This window comes from Selaginella moellendorffii, unplaced genomic scaffold (genome assembly GCF_000143415.4).
Source record: "Selaginella moellendorffii unplaced genomic scaffold, v1.0 SELMOscaffold_21, whole genome shotgun sequence".
NCBI classification, from domain to species: domain Eukaryota; kingdom Viridiplantae; phylum Streptophyta; class Lycopodiopsida; order Selaginellales; family Selaginellaceae; genus Selaginella; species Selaginella moellendorffii.
Genome location: NW_003314282.1, coordinates 1,845,994 through 1,866,461, shown reverse-complemented (window position 1 = coordinate 1,866,461; position 20,468 = coordinate 1,845,994). Strand labels below are relative to the sequence as shown.

The following is a 20,468-nucleotide window of genomic DNA, read 5'->3' as shown; positions in this document are numbered from 1 at the left end:
CCACTAGGCCACGGGGGCTTGCCAAAGATGTTTTGAATGGCGAATACTTTGGAGGTAACAATGATGACACCAAGCCTCATGCCAAATCTTTCGGATATCTCCAGCGCGGATTTTACACACTACGAGACGCGCGAGCTGCCTTGTTCCTATTCGCTATATGCCCGCGTTGGAAAGGGGGGTGAAAGGAACTATTTAGCCCTAGGAGAGATGCGCATCGTGGAATCTAGGGCGGACACGTTGGCGCCCGTTGAAAGCCAAAAGGACGGCTACCGATGCGCCGCGATCGGGGCGCCGCAGCGGGGACGACACGTGCTACGCTTGGCTCGGACAAGGGGGTCACCCACGACGTTGGCCTTTGGGCGTGACACGCGTCGCACATCCAGCAGCGTCGCCACTGTCCCAACTAACAGTTTTACTAGATTAGCCAGCGGGGCGAGGGGCCAGATTTAGCAGAAAGACCCTCAAACCCCCGCCCTAATTTTCCCTGAATAGAAGGCTTCCCAGTTTTCTCTCTTTTTTTTTTTCGCTGGATTTGGCATTTTTCTTTGCTCCCCATAATCTCCTCTGGCGCTCGGCCTCATCGTGATCCCTTTCTCCTCTTTGAGGCGCTGGAGCCTACCCTAGGGAATATTTTGTGTTTCTCGATCAATCCATCAATCGCTCGATCGCTCGCTCGCGGCGCGCTCTAGAGTCTTCTAGCGTCTTCTTTGCTCCGCTCTTCCAGTTCCAGCGGTCGCGTCGCGCCGGGCCGCGCGGCCTGTTCTTGGATCTTCAAAGAAGATTATTATGATTCCTTGCAACGGCAACAGCAGCAGCAGCGGCGGCGGTGGCAACGGCAGCGAGGTGGAGGAAAGATCGTCTTCGCAGGAATCCCAGGGGGCGGTAGCGGCGGCGGGGAATGTAGGAGGCGAGGGCGCGGAGGCGGCGGCGGCGATCAGCTGTTTGGAGCTGGATGCATGGATTAGGGACGACGATGGCGCTATTGACTGTATGATGATGCTGCCCGAGGTGCCGCTCGACGGGGATTCCACCAGCCCAGAGGATTCCGGCATGCACACCCAAGATTGCTGCGAGCAATTCGAGCACAAGCAGCACGAGGACGAGATGATCTTCTGTCGATCCAGTTCCAGCTGCTCATCGACCTTTCCGGATTCCTGCGCCAATCAAGAAACGCTCGAGCTTAGTATCCCCGACGATTTCTTCGGCGATAGGCAGCAGCAGCACGACGAGGAGCGGCAGCGGCAGGCCGAGCAGCAGCTCCTCCCGCCGCTCACCGAGGCCAGATCCGGCCACCAGTTTGCTCCTGATCTCCGGAAGATCATCGTGAAGAAGCCGGTCATGGACAAGGCGGTGGAGCGCCTGGGCGGCGGGCGGCGGGGAGCTATGAGACTGTGGAACATCATCCAGGTGTGGTTGAAGCATCAGCAGCAGCAGGGCGGTGGTGGATCGATGGATGGTTTCTCGCTGCCGTTCGAGAATTTCGGTGGCTTCATGGACGTGCCCGTCCACAACCAGCAGCAGCAGCAGCAGCAGCAGCAGCAGCATTTCCAGCACCCGGGATTTCCAGTGGCTGGTGGATTTGGTGGCGAGGCCGCCTCGACTGGTGGTGGTGGTGGTGGCCAGTTCTACGGGGACCCCAACGTTGTCCCCGGCCAGCACTTCTCCTCGGCGTATCCGGATGCTACCACCACCGCCGCGGACGTTGCTACTCCGCGATCAATGGCGACGGCTCCGATCGCCAACTCGGCGTCCGCGGCGGCCACCACTCGGGCGGCTCGAAAGAGTAGAATGGCTCGCCAGCGCCGCCACAAAGGTGGGTTTGGGGGCACTAGCCTTTCGCATTCGCCGGTGGCCACCAGCGCTGGAGCTTGGTCCTCGGCCTCCACGGCGGGATTTTTAGCCACCACGGCGACGGCGGCGACGATCACCACGACCACCACTTCGAATTCGTCACTATCTTTGGCAACGACTCATGGGGCTCTGGGAGCTCGTGAGCAGCATCAACATCAATTCGGTACTTGTCGCGATGGGATCAAGGTGGGTTGTGTGAAATTCCCAATTCTTCTTTGCATGCTACTTGGGCTCGAGACACTGGGTTTTTTTTTTTTTTTTGTTTTTTTTTTTGTCTTCTTGGTCCTGTTTTCAACTATTTGAACGTTTTTTTTTTTCAATCCAGGCACGAATGAGTTGCGATAAGAGCGTCAAGTTCTTGCTGCAAAAGGAGCTCAAGCCCAGCGATGTGGGGAATTTGGGACGGATCGTCTTGCCAAAGGTACTGTTGTAGTTCTTAAGCTTGATTTTGTTTTATGCTTCATCCTCCTTTGATCTTTCTCCAACCACCATTCTTTATGGGGTGTGTGTGTGGGTGTGTGTATGTATGGTGTACTGTGCTTGAGCTTTCAAGCTGATTGTGCTTTTCATTGAGCTGGCTGTTGATTCATTTGTAACAGGACACTGAGAACAAGGCCTGAGACCACTCAAGTTGGATTTTGGTCTTCTAATGACCACCACCACCACTACCTGTCTTCCAATACCTGCCTATCTTCGATTGGTCCTTTTGCCATCCTCTTTTTATACGCATACAAAAGAACGCAAAAGTGAAAGAGGGAGAAGGCTGGGCCAGGGAGACAGATTCTTATTTATAATAAACAACGGAACTCTTGACACCTCACTCGGTTGCTGTGACAACTTTCACTTTTCTTCCCATTCTATCCTTTTTTTTTTCCTTGTTTGTTGATTTTTTTGCCGTGATTGCATCTCTTCTTTGTCTGTGAGGCGGTGTGGTGTGATCGGATCTCTTCTAGAGCTAATTCTAACGCGTTTAAAGTTTGCTCTTTTTTTCTTGCTTTGGCAGAAGGAAGCCGAGATCCATTTGCCGTATTTAAGCTTGAGGGAAGGCATCATGCTGGCGATGGAGGATGTACTGACAGCCCAGACGTGGCACTTTCGCTACAGGTACCAGTGGTGACTATAGAATTTCTAAGTTTTCTGCTTACGCTGCAGACGATGATGATGGTGATGGTTGATGTTTACGTTCTGTCTCCCATTTTCTCGCCATGTAGTACAGCCATGCTATATGCTAGGATAAGTTCACTGATCATATAACCGTCGTCCGGAAGTTTAAGGAGAGTTATGCTCGAGATCTAGAGGCGCAGGTAGTGTGATTGAGATAAGCTAAGTAAAGAGTTTAGATCTCATCGTCTTAAGTCCTTTGTTGACAGGAGTGTATTGTAGTGCAGTGTAGCTTTTTTCTAACCTTTAGTTACTGGCTTTGACGTTAACACTCCCTTTGTTTCGTGCCTGTGCAGATTTTGGCCTAACAACAAGAGTCGCATGTATCTTCTGGAGGGCACAGGTACCATCAAAGCCCGTTCGTTCTCTCTCCAGGCAGTTGTTTAATTGGGCTTTCGATTGCATGAGCAGGTGACTACGTCAAGTCGCATCTGCTCAAAGAGGGCGACTTGATACAAATATATCGAGACGCAAAGACTGGAAAACATGTAGGCTTTGCTTTCGTTTTGCAAAACCAGAGTTTTCTGTCGTGTCTAACTTGGTCCCGGCCGCCAGATCATCTGTGCGAAGAAGTTCGCTGCCAGGCCAGTGACACCAGCGGCAGAGACAACCACGACCACCACGTCGAGCAAGCTCGAAGATGACTGCCTGAGCGGGGCTTCCACCGTCTCGGACTCCTCCAAGGACGCTCCTCCGGTCGAGCAGCAGCGTCCTGGATCGAGAGCTTGCGTGAAGAAGAGGAAGGTGACGAAGCCTACAGTCAGTGTGGGAGCTCCAGTGGCAGCAAACAGTGGCGGTGGTGGTGGTGTCGGTGGTGTCGGTGGTGGTGATGAGATTGAGAGGTTCCCAAGCATTGAGATGGAGGATGAGTTTATCGACGAGATCTTGGGAATGGTAGATGCGGAAGAACCGAGTAGTCCCGAGAGCTGCAAGGAAGACGACTAAACAGGCTACAAGAACAGGAAACCATAGAAAACCATAGAAAACAATGCAAGAAGAAACAAATGTCCAATTTTGCATATAAAAAGAGGCAGTAAACTGCAAAAACTTTTGTATAGAAACTTTTGTCTACCTCTCTTCCCATTATCATCGAATCCCCGGGCCTTTGAAAAACAACGCTCCTCAAAAGAATATATATTCTCGTGATTCACTGATATATCATCTTTTTGGGTGAGCATATCACGATCAACTCGACGAAGATCTCCTCCTGTACTCGTAAGTTTTATATGCGGCGATTCCAAAGAACACCAGTGCTGCCCCGACTGCGCAAGGACAAAGCAAGCGTTACGATTGACAAGAGGAGAAGGAACTAAAAAAAAAAGAGGAACTTAAGGAGAAAGATAAGATCTCTCGCTTGCCTGCAGTTATGGTGAGCGAGCGATTGACTATACGGTTGAAGCTCTTGTGGCTCTTGCCAGCCTCCGTCTCGGGGATGCTCAGATGCGGACGCTCCGCAGCGTCCACGATCCGGCGGAACAAGTTGCCAATGTCTCCCAGCCGCATGCTCACTGCGATTGGAGCTTCCACGCCCATGTCTGTGCACACCTGCGGAGACGCACGAGCAAACAGATATATACAAACTTAAAAAGTTGAGGACTGCCCGGAGCACCAAAGACAAGAAACTTAAATGGCATACCCGAGCAGAGTTTTGGATGGCAAGAGGATCTGGCTCCAGGTCGTCTTTAGCCGCTATGAGAAGACAGGGAACTTCATATCCACTGTGCTCGCCAAGCGCCGTCACCTTTACAAGGATCTCCGAGGCACGTTCCCAGGAGGCATCATCGGAGCTGATCACATCATCTTGTCAGCGAAGAGAGAAGAAGTAATCCATTGAATCTTACCTGTCATACACGAACGCTGCGACGTCACAAGGAGCTAAAGCATCCTTGGTTTGCATGAGATTAGCCACTTGCTCTTCTGGAATCTCTCTCAAGACGAGTGTCTTTTTCGTCCCCTGGAAGAAAAAACCAAACACGATCGGATCCTTGTAAGAAAATTGTGACGAATCGCACCCTGGTCTGTTCGACGATGTTAGCAGAAAATCTATCCTCCTCTGTTGAGCGAGACGTGTCAGCGAAAGGCCTGCATGCAAGTGTGAGCTCTATCGGATCAGAACAAGTAAAAGTAAATAGTTTTACCTCCCGATGAGAGCATTTAGCAGCGCAGATTTTCCAGCACCTCTTGGGCCAAACACGTAGCACTGGAAAATAGTGCGCTGAGAGCGCTGCTTTTTTCGGTCCAATCGCCTCCGGCGAGTAATCCTAAACGCTGACGTAAGGTCCGCCGGGTACCCGATGTAGATCAGGTGGCCCAGACTTTTCACAGGATCCAGCAACGTCATAAGGGACCACTGCATGATCAAAGAGAAAAAAAAAACGCTTGTGCCCGTGCTCAAAGCACTATCGAGCTAACCTGAGACAAGAATCCGTTCAACGTCACGCCACCCATCGCGTTCACTTCAACACTGCCTTCGGAAAGGTCTTCCTCCCAAGGGCTGCCAACCAGGTACAGCGTCAAGCAAACATTCGCATGAAATGGTGACACTTACTTCGAAGGTGCCGTAGAGAATAGCTCCTCAATCTCCTGTGGCCTCAAGGCACCGTCCTACACCAATAACCGTCAGCCAGACATTCGCAAACTCAAGAACAGCTTACTCCGTCCATGTCAAAAGCAGCGAACACCCCTTTCAAAAAGTCGAGACACCTTTCGGTGAGCTCCACGCTCTGGAATAAAATGTTAGCTACTGAAAGCAGACAATAAGTTGACCAACAAGAAGCTCACTTGATCAGGAGCACGTTTAAAAGAAGGATTTTGTAGCAAATCCTCCCTCAACTTCAGCTCGTCATCGTACCCATACTTGCGTAGAACCGTCCACGTAGTCTCGAGACGGCCTCGCTCAATGAACAGTGCGTGAAGGAAAAGAAATCCGGTCAAGGTGAGGCCATTCTCACTGACACCCTCCGGCATTTTTTCGGAGACAACCTTTTTCACCCCAACAATCTCCGGAGGTTGAAGAGGCGCATGGAAACATCTGACCTGCGTGACAAAAAAAAAAAAAAACAAAACGAGTCACTACACTAGAAACTCCCATGACAAACCTGAAAGTCATTCAGCTCAGAGTCATTCAGAGCCCCGTCGCGGTCGTGATCGCAGAGAATAAAAATCCGCTTGAGAGCTCGGATGCACTTGGGCTTTAAGCTTTGCGTCTCTTGATCGAAGAGTGGTGCAGTGGGATGTAACACGGCTTTCTGGGCGTAATAGAAAACCTCTAAAACCTGCTCATAAATGGGTTTTAGACTCCCAGTGAGAAAAAATAGCCACAAGAAGAAAAGCTTCATACCTGTATTCGTTTCAACGCCGAGCACTCGATGCATGTCTCAATCTCGCGAAAGTCGTGCATGATAGGAGCCATGACTTGCTCCAGCATTGGCTCCTTGTCCTGTCTCAAGTCGAGCTTACACCCCACCACGATGATCGGAACTTTCACCTACACCGAACGTTTTAGCTTCTCCAATCGCGAAAGAAAGAGCTTTTACCTCGAGAGCTCGAAGCTCCGGAAGCCAATACGTCTGGATACTCTCCAGAGTGGAAGGCTGGTCGCAAGCATAAGTAAGCACGATCGTGTCGGCCTTCTTGCATTCCTGCTCAACGAGTTCTCGATCCTCTGGCCTGCGCGGTATGAACGCTCAAGCTCCCACAAATCTACTTCCAAAAGTTACCTGGATGGAGTGTCGATGATGGTAAGAGGAACCCGATCCGGAAGAAAATCTGGCGGCAATTTCGTCGGCAGCAGCACTGGCGGCGCCTTGTCGGGGAAAGATTCCGCCGCGGCGGCGACGATGAGGCTGGACTTCCCTGTTCCAGGATCCCCGACCACTACCACGCGCACATTTGAAATCCCGCTAGCTGCCATCGCCAAAGCAAATAGCCCCACTTCGCCAAGCCCTAAAACTTAGAATGGCCGCTCGGCGGCGCCGCCTCCTCTACAACCGGTGGCGCCGCCAAAATCCTCCTAAAGCCCTAAAAATTCGCCTCCCATTAAAAGTTTTAGGGTTTACGGCAGCGCGAGCGCCATCGCCATGACGATCTCGCAAGACTGTCGGATGTACGAGGCCAGATTCCCCGAAGTGGACGACGTGGTGATGGTCCAGGTATGTGATTCTCTCTCCCAGCTAGAAATCTGTGGAATTCCTGAGCTAGAATCTCTCCTCTCAAGGTCAAACACATCGCGGAGATGGGCGCCTACGTCTCGCTGCTCGAGTACAACAATATCGAGGGGATGATTCTACTGTCGGAGCTCTCGCGGCGCCGGATTCGCAGCATTGGGAGCTTGATTAAAGTGGGCCGCCAGGAGCCAGTGATGGTTCTCAGGGTGGACAAGGAGAAGGGTTACATTGATCTCAGCAAGAGGAGGGTCTCGGAGGAGGACATTGCGGTGTGCGAGGAGCGATTCAACAAGAGCAAGCTCGTTCATTCAATCATGCGTCACGTTGCTGACACTGAAAGTGTCGATCTTGAGGTATGAAAAAAGGTTTCTTTTCACGACAAGTTCTCACTTCTTTTTTTTTCCTCATGTTCTCACTTCTTCTTTTTTCCTCATGTTGTGCAGGATCTCTACGTTCATGTAGGATGGCCTCTTTACAAGAAATATGGCCATGCATTCGAGGTAAGTTTCTTTCTCTCGACATGGAGGAAGTTTGCTTCACTTTTTCCCTCTGGAAATTTTGTAGGCTTTCAAGGTCATGGTAGCAGATCCAGATACGATCTTGTCAGGGCTAACGAGAACAATCAAAGAGACTGGACCGGACGGACAAGAGGTACTAAAAACTGGTCATTCTTTCTCTTTTATTTTCTGCTCTATTGCCTTTTTCAGGTTACGAAGACGGTTCCAGCAGTGACGGAAGAAGTCAAAGATGCTCTTGTGAAGAACGTCCGGAGGCGAATGACGCCCCAGCCACTGAAGATCAGAGCCGACGTTGAGCTCAAGTGCTTCCAGTACGATGGTGTCCTTCATATCAAGGTTTGGTTTCGCTTGCTTTCTCTCGACGATTTGTTCTTTACTTCTTTATCCTCATTTTCCAATTTCAGGAAGCAATGAGACAGGCTGAAGCCGCTGGTACCGCGGACTGTCCCGTGAAAATAAAGCTAGTAGCACCACCGCTGTACGTTTTGACGACTCAAACACTAGACAAGGTACACAAAATTCTCCAAAGCTGATTGTGCTGAGCGTTGGAGTTACGCAGGAGCAAGGGATAGCAGTGCTAGTGGAGGCAACGAAAGCTTGTGCCAAGTCCATAGAATCTAACAAAGGAAAGCTTGTTGTGAAAGAGGCGGCTAGAGTGGTGAGTCCCCAAGAGTTTTTTTCTTGCTTCTCTCGGTGTTTGCTCACGAATTCTCCTTGTCCCAGGTGAGCGACTCGGACGATCGCCATCTTTTGGGACGGCTGAGTGAAGCAAACAAGGAGGTGGATGGCGATGGCGAGAGTGAGGAGGAGGAAGACACTGGAATGGGGGAAGCCGACGTTGATGCTGTGAGTGGGCTTGTAGAGTAAAGATGTATGCTCTTTTTGGCGAGTTATCACAAGTAACAGGCCTTAAGCCCAAATCAAAGTAGTTTAAAGGTTTTCCAGAGTGATTATCTACAAGGCCGGGACTTTGACCACTTCACGGCACACAATGGCAAGGATTTCATCTCCTTCCAGGAGCTCTACACCGCCATTCTTCTCGTCTACTGTCTCCGGAAAATGCTTGTTTATATCGCTGTGTATAGCGGATTTTGATACCGATATAGACTTACTTCTAGAGCCTCAACTTTCCAGCACAATTTTGTAGAGAAGAATTATCGTTATTCATACTCCTTCGATCGTATTCTGCAGCTGCACATCTGTTTTGATTGTTTCTATGCAAAATGGATTAGGAGCTTGTTCTGACATTTGGCAAACCATGAGACTTTCACCGCCAAAACTGATCAACTTCAACCTTCATGTATAAGACAAGCTCTCGTGAGCCGTCATAACAAACCATGAGGTACTAACTACTTTATCTTCTTCTTCTGCTTGTGTTCAGCTTTTATAATGGCAATTAGAATTGAAGACTGTGGTGGCTTCCGAAGTCCTGCTTAGATGCTTCTTGCGAGCTTCACATGGATCCTGACTGCAACTCGCGCTCAGGATAATCGCCTTCTACATAAATCAAGTGGCTTTGTTGGGTGCGTCGGGAGCGATCAGGGGTGGAATCAGATTGTGTCGTCGTTTTCAAAATGTTGTATGTCTAGATTATAAATATGTTTCCAAAGTCATAAAAACAATAACTCCTCAGATAATGTGCAGAAGAAGTTCAGACCACCCTGAACGTATCCACTTAACAAATACTAACAAATGTTTTTTATTCAACTTCAAGCACTCGATTATAATAGCCAGAGCACGCAAGGCCCGCCCGTTCTTCGCTTGCACCGGGTTCGTAGAAACAGACGCCTCTAGCTTCGAGAAATCCAAGGTGGCCGTCAAAGTACCACGACAAACTAAATCCTATATTAATCTAATTCAAAACATCTTCATTTAGATCGGTTCCTTGTTTCGATCGTCTACTCCTTGGGCACCATTAAATTAATTTAATTTTAATTTATCACTAGTGTTCTATTATATTCTTATGTTGAAATAAGTTCTAAACTTAGGGAGAATACTTTGATTAGTAGCTTGTTTTAAACAGCTAGCATACACCTTTGCTTCGCTTATTAGCTAGCATTTAAACAAGCTACTCATGCTACTCATTTAAAATCAATATACTCTCTAAGTGTAGAACTTAATATAATTTTAATTTATCACTAAACATAATAATTTTCACTTATAGAAAACCTTACTTGATTGTCGCAGACACTACTGGTCCGATCGTAGAAATTGGAAACGATGCATGCAAATTTCTTTGAGACCGGCATTATATAATATATGAAGTGTTTACACTCAGAGCCCAACGGCATGCATGCAATGCAATCCGAAGATATCCGACCCCTGACCCACGGAGACTGAATACCTACTTAGACTTCCAGCTTCCCAGCCAACTCTTATTTATCGCCTTGAATCCCAACGCATCCTTTACGTTAGGAAGAGCCCTAATGATTTCCTCAGGAGCCATGAGGGAGCGGCCGGCGCCACACATCCAGGAGCCTGCTTCGGAGCACACCCACACCGTCATCCTCCTCCATGGCAACGGCAGCGACGGGCCGCAGTTTTGGAGGGCGATCCGTCGGATGCGCCCCTCTCTCTTCGCCAAGTTCCCGAGCTTCCGCTGGGTCTTCCCCAGCTCCGGGCTGCTGTGGTCGAGCTCCATGGAGATGGAGCGCAAGCAGTGGTTGGATGCCTCGCCGCGGGACAGCAGCGAGTCGGCGCAGGAGATCCCAGGACTAAGCAGCTCCGTTGAGTACGTTCTGGGGCTCATCGAGGATGAGGTGCAGCGGCTAGGCGGCAGGGCGGACAGGCTTGTGCTTGGCGGCCTCAGCCAGGGGCAGGCAACGTCCCTGTACGCGTTGCTGCGCTGCGAGCACAGGCTGGGAGCCTATGTGGGCATGAGCGGATGGTTACCGCTCGCTCACAAGCTCGATCAGGGGATGACAGTGGAGGGAGATTTACAGGGGGCTGAGGCTCCCACTCCCGTCTTTTTGGGCCAGCGGCACTCACGTCCGCAAGGTACCTCTCGAGCTCGCGTTGAGGGGCTCGTCACGTACTGAGCACCAACATGAACGTGGACGTGACGTGGCGGCAGTACGTTGGGGCCAAGTTGGACGGGCACTGGATCAAGGAGCCGGAGGAGCTGGAGGACGTAGCCGAGTTTCTCCAGGCCAAGCTCCAAATTGAAAACCATACCTAAAACTTCTCTTTCCAAGTTACTTTTGGAACTGCACTGTTAAACGTTAACTCCTCTAATCCCCAAACCAAAATCCTACGTTACCAATATGTTCCAAATACTTGTAGGAAAGCTTGTCACTTCTCATATCTCCTTAAGACACAATGGTTGTACAACTTTATGATATTGGAAATATCACTTCCACATAAATGAACCTTAAAAATTCATTTATTTCTTAACTCATTCTTGATCTATTTACAAATTTCTCTCATCCAATTCTATGGATAAATTTTTTGTCTCACCAAGATTTTTGAGATCAAACTAAGCTAAAAAGCTGTCTTTATATGATGACTATGGATCATAAAATAATATGTTGACAACTTGTTATACTGAACAACATGAGATAAGCAAAAATTCTTTAGTATAACAAATACTTTCAACAACATTCACAATGGGAAAAGATCCTTAAACTTATGTAAAAGTGATTGAATCCTTAGAAAAAGGGAATCCTCAATGTTATAATTAATTAAATACTTCGCTAATAAGACAAAATAAAAACACTCTACAATACATACACTCAAAGGTTTAGATCATTCAAAGGAAAATAGGAAACACTAAATTTGATATCAAAATAAAAACTAAAATTGTCAAAGTCAAAAGAAATTAATATCTCAAGAAAATAAAATATTGTAGATGAAGAAATACTAGAAACACAAGAAAGTGGCTCAAATCAAGAAATCTGAAAAGGCATGGAAAGAGGAATTATATAATAGATCACTATATGAAATCTTTAACTTGTCTTCATAATTATTTTTAAAGCAACCAAATTCCTCCTACTCATAAACATAAACATCTTCCAAGAATTTTATTACATTATCCATTACTCTTAAATCAATATTAAATCACGTTTAACAACAGCAAAAATTTTAATAACAAAAGACCATGTAATTATATCTTATGGAAGTTAAATATGGAAACACACTAAGTGCTAAAGTAGCATGAATATAGAATCACACTCAATAGCCATAACTCCAAAAGTTATATCTAAAGAAGAAACAAAAGCAAGAAAAACATTGCAGAATGAGGATAATAGAGTAGTATTTATAAAATATACTCCTTGATGGATGATGGTGTGGAAATGTAAATAAAGGAAAAATAGATTTGATATAAAAAATTACAATAGATTTAAATAAAATAAAACAGGAACAAATAAAAAACATGCTAAAAACTAATAAAGGTAACAAAATTGTGCTCTTCATAATGCCTTCCACCTCCATTAATGTAGGATATATTCATTGGGGTAAATACCCTTCATATATAGAAATTGATAAACTAAATTTAATCTCAATTTAATAAACATATTTACTATATAGTATTACATACATATAGTTATAAACTTTATATATGTGTGTGTGTGTGTGTGTGTGTGTGTGTCTATATATATATATATATATATATATATATATATATATATATATATTCTTTAACTATCTTTCTTTTACTGTTTTAAGAAAACTTTTAAAATATCAGAATATATGCTAGAGCTACTTAGAAATTTTTTATGTAAGTAAAAGAATGTGAGATATGTATATATTTTAAAAGATTATAATATTATTATACAGTTTAAAAAATATCAATATATATGTAATGTTTTCAACTCATAATACAACTATACTCTTTAATTGTGATGGAAAACACAATTATGCTATACTTTTTATGGAGTTTAATTTCTTTAAACTAAAAAATAAAATACATAAGTCATTCAAAATATTAATAAGTTTCTCATTTGCTTTCTCACCATCTTTATTTATTAGTATTATTATTTTTTTTATTGTGTCACTATAGTTTCTAGTATATTCTTTATACCCCTTAAAAATTACCTTAGAACACACTAGATGCATATCATTATTTCATTTCATTTCTTTTGGATGAGAATTAAATTTATGCATACCTTCCTACCAATATTTTGGTAGAATATTTAATATATATATTTTCTAAAGTGAGTTTATTATAACTTCTATATTATTTTTCACCTTTTGTATAGTTATTTCATATTCACATACAAACAAAAATTTTAGTTAGTTATATAATTGTAATCAAGATAAAAATGTATAAAATAAAATATATTATGTTATGAAAATTTTAATACATATATTAAATAAACATTGTACATTACCTTTTATCACAAAGTCTATGGATGTAATAAAACTGTTTATGATTAAATTTCATAAACTTATATTTTTCAAAAGAATGGTTTAGTTTCTATTTTATTCATCAAAAAAATGAAGATAAAAAATTGATATTGATGGCTTTTCTCCAGATTAGCTATTTTTCAAAAGAATAAAAGTTTTATTTTAATATAATAATAAATTTTAAAAATCATATTAGTTTTATCTTTCTTTCAAAGATTTAAAATATTTAAAACATTGAACTTAAATCTAAATTATGTATATAAAGTTAATGTAATAATTTATAAATAATTATTTGATAATATTTAATCTATTTTCAAACTAAAATTTCGTGGTTGTAATCTCATTTAAAAAAATCCTAATAATGTTAATATTTTTTTAAAATTAAATAATTCCATAAATTTTAATTTCTAAAGTGCTAAATAATTTAACAGTAAAATAAATATGAATTTTCATCTAAAACTAAAGTATAATAAAAACTAATATGTTATTATCTCACTAATTGTTTTTTTTATAATTTTTACTAATTATTTTATATTTGAATATTTTAGTGCTATAATCTTTGTACATATTTAATATTATATGTGTTTGGGTATATTTCATTATAATGCCATATAATGCCAAAGAATAATTGTTTTCTAGGTTAAATAACTTGGTTTTGCATAAAAGTAAAAAAGTTAAACCAAGCAGAATGATCATTTTAAGTTGATTCCTTGTCCAGGAGCATCGGTCATAATGTACTTCTTCGAGTGTACTGATAAAAAGAGAAAAAAAAAGTTAAAGAACGATACAGGCATCAAACACACCTTGATAACCACCTTCGATTGGATCCTCGGCAAGTAACAAGGGAGTGTCCAAGTCGATGTATCTACAAACAATCACTCGTAGGAAGGAGGATTCTCAAGTGTTATGCGTACCTGAAGAAGCCAAATCCGGCAGCAAGATGAGCAGCAAAGCCCATCCCCAATCGGGTCTCCACCATGCCTCCAATCATCAACTCTATCTTCTTCTCACGAGCCAGAGAGATGACCTCGAGAGCTCCAAGGACGCCGAGCTTCGCGAGCTTCACGTTTATCACTGGAGCAAGCTCCTCGTCGGCAATGCGCTGGGCGTCGTCCAAACTCCGGCAGCTTTCGTCGGCAGCAACGGGGACGCCATAGAGTTCTCTCGCCTTTTTGCTGACGAGCGCAAGGCCATCCCAGTCTGCGCGTGCCACTGGCTGCTCGAAGAGAATAGGAGTGATCCCCTGTTCTACATGAAGAGAAACATGGTTAAAGTTTGGAGACTAGAAAAGATTTGGTCACCTTGGAGCTCCTGTAGAACTCGTAAGGCTTCATGCGACGTGTAGCCTTCGTTTGCATCAAGAATGAGATTGCAAGTTGGGTGGCTACTTCGAATCGCATGGAGCATGGCAATGTCGGACGACAAATCTCTGCCTCCAACTTTGGTTTTCACCGTCCGGAAGCCTCTTTGAGCATATTCCATGGCGAGGCGAGCAGCATTATCCGGCTCACATATTGGAATCTACAAACAAGAGAAAGAACCAGCTCAAGCACTTACTCAACCCAAATACCGTGATATCCGTCGTGACAAAGTTGGATGCTCCACCAAAAAATTTCCAGAGTGGAATTCCAACGCTACGAGCTGCGGCATCGATCACAGCCATCTCAATCCCTGCTCGAGCCTGCCGTAGAGAAAGAAAATGTGAGAAGCTTGAAGAGAAGAAAAGAAAAATATGAGAAGCAATACTTTACGGAAGCATAGCCGTGGCCTGGAAGAAGATTTCCAACGCTGGAAAGGATTTCCATGCAGCTCAATCCTGGCTCAAGCTGCTCGAGCATCCGGCAGCATCGCCCAGCCTGGTCCAGAGCTACAGTCTGATCCTCCGCAGTGACTGGAAAGAGCGTCGGAGCTTCGCCCCATCCAACGCTCCCATCCGCGAGCTCCACCCGGACGGCCACATTCGCCACAGCCTCGAGCTTGGTGGTAGCGATCGCGAAGGGCGCTTTCAGCGGCACATCAAGCGGCCGTGCCCGCGCCTGCGCGATCCGCGGCCGGACCGATTCCAGCGCCTTCCGCCATGCGACATTACCGTGCTGATCGCGATCCTCGCCCGGCCGCATCGAGCAAGAAATCTTCCAGTTCCTTGCGAAGCTCCCCGCGGATCTGGAACCGGCGGCTGGAAGAGCGTCTGGAATACAAGCGGCGCTGCCGAAATCCATCGCCGGCGACGCGATCGACCTAGAAAACCTAGGCATAAGATCACTGTTGGAAAAAAAAAAAATCAAAATTCCCGCCTAAATCAATTTTAGGGTTCTTCCTCTGGCATTTTATAGAAAGCTTGTTTTAGGGCATTTTAACAGGACAGGGTTTAATGAGGCCGTCACAGGGGCTGGCCGATTCTCTGTTTGGATTGTGCGATGCGATGGACGGGGAATTCGAAAGGAACAAGGGACCTGTCGCTGTGCCAATGATCATCAATGCCGAAGAATTCCGGCGTCTCCACCTGGAAACGAGAGCGCACAAGCTGAATATGCTGTACCTCAAGGATAGCGGGAGTCTTTTCCTGCAACATGATCACTCCCTGCCCCATGAGGCCGTGCGCACGTACTGGTCCACGAAACTAGGGATGCAGCTGGAGGGGCTCAGCGTCCAGACCCTAGGGAATCGCTTGGTGGACGTTTGCCCAGGGGGGCTGGTAGAGTACAAGGATCGATTGCAGCAGGTTGATGTTCTTGTGGTGGAGAGATCCCCAGGTCAAAGTATCATCGCTGCTCGGGTGGTTTTGGTTGCCCAGGTTGTTTACCAGAACGAAGACATTGCCGAGGTGGTGGCCGATCTTGATGCGGTTACAGCAGCTGAGAATTCCGGTGCCAGGATTGCCCTTGCAATTCAAGTGCGCAAAGGGTGTGCTCCGGCTCTTCGCGTTTGGGTGAAGGCGAGGGGGGGACCTGTGGACAATCTTGATCCAGAAGGTGTGCTTAAGCTGGACTGGAATGAGTTGTTCGAGGTACCCGAGGTGAGAAATCAGTTGACTGCTCCTGGTATCTCTGAGATCAGCCTTGCAGCCGCGGCTGAACATGCTGCTATGTTCTAGTAGGTGTATTGTACTTAAATATTCTTAATACTCTCACTAAACTGTAATCTCTTTTGCCATCTCTCTCAGAGGAAACAAGGTTGGATTAGTTTGATGGTTTACATCTCACTCACCTGGCAATCAACTTCTACTCGTCATTGGCCTAAGTTTATGCCACTCAATCCTATCAGTGAAATTTAAAACATTGTCACAGCCTGAGAGCCCCAGCCAAACTAGCTTGAACCTTACAGGTTTCTATCGTGTTCATACAACTGATATGGCAGCTTCTCAAACACCTCCGCCACCTTTTGCATGCCACCACAGATCAAGCAAGAAATTTGCCACAAAAGTATCATCCTCCTTCCTTGGCCACAATCTTGTGCACCCACTTCACCTGCAACAGTACTTGCGGAGCACTTGTGGAGCATCATAGCGTAAGAACTCGCATCACTGCAACTCGCGCCCTGCCATGTGAGCCAAGCATGCCGTGGCGGCGAACACGTCTGTTGTCGAGATCAGGTCTCAACACCGAGATGTCACAAGCCCCAAATTGGAGATGATCTCTTGTCCCCTTGGACATCCTCGGCCTTCATCGGCAAACCATCGAGAGTTTCCATCAAAACACCATACTCTTAACTGCGATCCTCCTCAGGGATCGTGTACGTTGGAACCGGACTTGGAGGAGTTCTAATTGGAACAGAAGTTGCGGGAGCTTCCAAGGTGGGAAGCTTGCGGGAGCTTCCAAGGTGGCGGCTTTGCTAAGGACAGTGTCCAACAACATAAGTCCGACAACATCACTCTAAAACAATTCACTCTAAGTACAAAGACCTCCCCAAGCTTGGCAAGGCGTGAAGGAGGCTTTTCCGGGGCAATGATCTTGCCGTGACAGAGGATCGCTCGTGCGGCGTCCATGACCGGGATGAGCCTGGCCCAAAATAACATCCATGCATTTCAGGCCCGCCGTGATGAAGGTGGGAAATTTCATTTCTTTACAATTTGTTAATTGTGCTAATTCCATGCAGCAGCTCTGACTTGCCAAATACATTACGGATCCAATTGGTGTAGGCATATGATGATAGCTAATGTATTTTGTACGCCCATGAAATGTAGGCTGGTATGCCAATTCAAGTGAACTTGACAAAGTAGAACCATGTTGGGAGAGCGCAATCTAGTGCTCGAGATCCAGGTACGTCGTTTTTTGGTCTTTCTTTCTTGATTGATAAGTCATGCCCTGGTCTGCCTGAGAACCTCAACTCGTCCATGGAAATGCAGGTCCTTGTTGAGCGATCAGTGGAAAATTCTTTAGAACAATCGTGGAACATGGAGGCTCTTCTTCAAGACGATAAATACAAAAAGGTGGATGTCGATTGGGAGACGGTAGTTTTTTGAAAAAACGAGCCAGGACGAAGAACTCAATTAGCGTTTCACTCTTTCTTTACAGGTAACTCCATTTCCTTTGCTAGTCTTTCCCACTCAATCATCTTATTAACATACTGTTGCAGCCCAAAGAGATCAAACCTGATGCGGTGATCGCCCTCCACATCCCCAGTAAAGCACGACAACGGAAATTCCAGTACAAACGCTTCCTTGTTACTCTCGTCCAAGAACTCAGGCCCAAACTTTATCTCCGTCAGCGCCGCTGCGCTGCGCTCCTTGGCTACAAATGTGAGATCGAGCTCCCGGGTGATTTTGACACCAATCGCCAGCAGCGAGCCACTGGCTTCCCACATATCCACCGAGCTCTTGAGCGCCTCCAGCCCCTCGTTCTTGTACGCCACCTCGATCACGGCTCGCACTGGCTCGAGCCTTGAGGCGGAGAAATAGCTAAGGTCAGGCTCCTTGTCGCCCTGAATTGTCTCTAGCCGGGAGGCCCCGGCGGCGGAGATCACGTCGATCGCGCACTCAACCTCGGGTATCAACTGGATCTGGGTGATGATCGTAGCGTTGAACCAGTTTGAGATTGTCCGGTGCACGAGGGAAGGATCCCCGTACATCCACACATCGCCGGCCTTGTATTCTAGCCGCCAGCAACACTCGAGGCAACACATCCATTCATCATACGTTTGCCAAGGTACCTCTTGGGCCACAAGAAATGGCCCCTTCTCGCCACGGTCGTAGGCCGCCACGGCTTCCTGGAGCGCTGCGTCTAACTCTCCCATTGCACTGAAACTAGGGCTAGGGATTTGGGTGGCGAAAGTGAGAAATGTCGACCTCGCCATAGATGAAAGCTGGTGGAAGCTCGATCGCTGACCCAACTCGAATCTTTTAGCTTGCCCAAGAAACAAGGCGTTCCACCTCCACCCGATAACAAGCCCTCCTTTGCTTCGAAAACTTAGGACAACTTGGGGGAAAAACCTTGTTTCCGTCAGCTGACATGGTAGAACGCAGTCTTTTGTCTCCTCTCTCTGTAAGCCTCCGAAGTATCTGGTAAAACGGCAGAGTATCAGCGAACACAACCAAGTCATCTTGCCCGTCTGGCTTCGATATCTGAATGGTGCTTGCGATGGATGTAAAAGAACTCTTTTGTTGGTGGAGCGCAGTAGCAAGGAACCTTTCCCAAAAGACTGCCGATGTCAAGCAAGAAGTCACGAATCCCCTCCCAAGTGTTCGAGCTAGAAACGTTGAACGCGTCACAAGCCTGAAAAATACTTCCAATCTCCTCGGTGCTTGTGTCCACAAGCCCCCCTGCACGAAAACGAAGAACCTGTAAATGGTGGATGGATGAAAATCTCGACAGGCTCACTCACCGCTCCGAATCTGAATCTGGATCTATCCGAAATCGTGAAGGGTCTCTCTCTCGAGCCATCTTCGAAAGGTTGGCCGTGGCTTTTGATGAGAGGAACAGTGTATGCGCTGGCGGCGATGAGATGGGAATGCCACAGACTTAGCAATCGTCGTGTTCTTGATCTTGGTTGGAGCTCGTGATTGGGCTCTCGGTTTGGTGTTTATCACGGGGAGTTGAAAGGCAAGAACGTGCTGGTCGACGAGTTCATGGTTCCCAAGCTGATAGTTTCTGTCGACTACTTGTCCGTTTTGGATCTCCCTGGAGCTGGACGAGGCGGTAGACGAGATCCCTCCCGAAGTTCTTGCGAATCCATTCCCTTCAGATGTTTAGATGTCTACTCGCTTGGTGATGAACAAGTATATGGAGGGTCTCCTATAGAGCTCCAAGTTCCAGAAGGCATCTGAAAGAGAGCGTTTTCGACGAGATCTTTCCGTGGTCGGTGGATGCTGCTCTGCGGAGCGTGACGGGAGTGCTGGTCGTGGTAATTGGCCTTTGATCCCTTTTCTTCGTTTCCAGGGGCGACTTCTGGGAGAATCGTGGCTTTGAAAGCTAAAGGAATGCCTTTTGACTCGTGAGAGCCACCTATGCCAGCGATCGCATGGCGGAGACGCTTGCAGCAGCTGGCGGAGTTTGCTCAAATCTCTAGAAAATGGTAAGGCTCTTCTTCTCTTTTCTGGCTTCGTGAATTGCCTTCATCGTCCAGTGGCTTACTGTGTGTTAATGATGACTCTGGCAGTTGAAAACGTTGATGCTGGAGGAGAAGCTTGATGAGATCAACCCAGAACACACTAAAGCCAAAACGGAAAGGCGCTACCCTCAACTTATATCTCTTCAGGGATCCTAGAAAGGAAAGAAATTGATCTAAAGAAAAGCTCAAAACAAATTCTGATGGCAATGGCTCATAACTCACTTTTTCTGAACATGACAATGTAAAGAATATAAAAATGTTGCTTATAAAATGGGCTAGGGTTTCTAAAGGGGCTTAGCTAGGTGTGATTTTGCGACAGAGTTGTGCAATATGTACATCCTGCACCGTGATTTCTTGCGGGCGGTGGCTCCAAACGAAGGATTTCTGGAGCTATCCCGTGTCTGCGATGCATTCGAGTTTCCGCGGGAGGCAACGATCACAATCTGTGGACAATCGTTGCTAGGGACTGAGAGTCTCAGCTTAGAGGTTCTTCAATTTGTGGGTTTACGCTTCAACGAGGACGGGACTGTGGGAAATCCTTTCGGTGTGGAGGAGGCCGTCTTGCCCCACCCGGACGCTCCTCAACAGGCCGCAGTGAGCGATCCAAATCTCCTCCTCGTCCTCCATGACCCCTTTGCACAACCCTAGTGATGCTCGAAAAAAAAAATTCTTTTTTTCTTCAGGGACATGGATACCTGGGTGCCAGTATCAAACAGCGGCATCCAACTGAGCTCTTCTTCGCTCATGAGTCTGATCATGACCTCTCTGGTTTACAGGTTGGTTCTTTTTTTGTTTCGTTTACGCTCGACTTTGTATCAATTTTGCTGCACCCAGACTACGAGCATGATCGCCTCGGTCTGAAGTCAGGTCAAAAGCTGGT

The 20,468-nt window shown here is 46.4% G+C and overlaps 5 protein-coding genes across 5 annotated transcripts; 3 read left to right on the top strand and 2 right to left on the bottom strand.

Moving 5' to 3' along the window:
• The first annotated feature begins 469 nt into the window (after window positions 1-469).
• On the top strand, window positions 470-4,073 carry LOC9638260 (regulatory protein viviparous-1). The gene is made up of 6 exons (XM_002973414.2): window positions 470-2,037; window positions 2,177-2,272; window positions 2,855-2,955; window positions 3,309-3,355; window positions 3,424-3,500; window positions 3,568-4,073. The coding sequence occupies exons 1-6, from the start codon at window positions 787-789 to the stop codon at window positions 3,955-3,957; spliced, it is 1,962 nt and encodes a 653-aa protein (XP_002973460.2). The 5' UTR covers window positions 470-786; the 3' UTR covers window positions 3,958-4,073.
• On the bottom strand, window positions 4,011-7,005 carry LOC9641880 (mitochondrial Rho GTPase 1). Its single transcript, XM_002973213.2, has 14 exons — window positions 6,732-7,005; window positions 6,549-6,681; window positions 6,353-6,499; window positions 6,111-6,287; window positions 5,794-6,048; window positions 5,667-5,735; window positions 5,561-5,616; window positions 5,425-5,506; window positions 5,151-5,362; window positions 5,025-5,094; window positions 4,854-4,966; window positions 4,649-4,799; window positions 4,371-4,557; window positions 4,011-4,274 (listed from the first exon to the last, which is right to left on the bottom strand). Exons 1-14 carry the CDS (start codon window positions 6,923-6,925, stop codon window positions 4,198-4,200), a joined length of 1,923 nt encoding a protein of 640 aa, XP_002973259.1. The 5' UTR covers window positions 6,926-7,005; the 3' UTR covers window positions 4,011-4,197.
• Window positions 7,006-7,027: 22 nt separating this feature from the next.
• LOC9641879 (eukaryotic translation initiation factor 2 subunit alpha homolog) lies at window positions 7,028-8,656 on the top strand. Its single transcript, XM_002973413.2, has 8 exons — window positions 7,028-7,163; window positions 7,229-7,531; window positions 7,622-7,678; window positions 7,743-7,829; window positions 7,886-8,032; window positions 8,101-8,205; window positions 8,256-8,354; window positions 8,420-8,656. Exons 1-8 carry the CDS (start codon window positions 7,092-7,094, stop codon window positions 8,561-8,563), a joined length of 1,014 nt encoding a protein of 337 aa, XP_002973459.1. The 5' UTR covers window positions 7,028-7,091; the 3' UTR covers window positions 8,564-8,656.
• Window positions 8,657-10,140: 1,484 nt separating this feature from the next.
• On the top strand, window positions 10,141-10,734 carry LOC9638259 (acyl-protein thioesterase 1). Its single transcript, XM_024678130.1, has one exon. The coding sequence runs from the start codon at window positions 10,141-10,143 to the stop codon at window positions 10,732-10,734; it is 594 nt and encodes a 197-aa protein (XP_024533898.1).
• Window positions 10,735-13,624: 2,890 nt separating this feature from the next.
• On the bottom strand, window positions 13,625-15,294 carry LOC9641878 (L-Ala-D/L-amino acid epimerase). The gene is made up of 6 exons (XM_002973212.2): window positions 14,794-15,294; window positions 14,613-14,723; window positions 14,344-14,563; window positions 13,957-14,290; window positions 13,846-13,907; window positions 13,625-13,793 (listed from the first exon to the last, which is right to left on the bottom strand). Exons 1-6 carry the CDS (start codon window positions 15,259-15,261, stop codon window positions 13,735-13,737), a joined length of 1,254 nt encoding a protein of 417 aa, XP_002973258.2. The 5' UTR covers window positions 15,262-15,294; the 3' UTR covers window positions 13,625-13,734.
• Window positions 15,295-20,468: the final 5,174 nt, after the last annotated feature.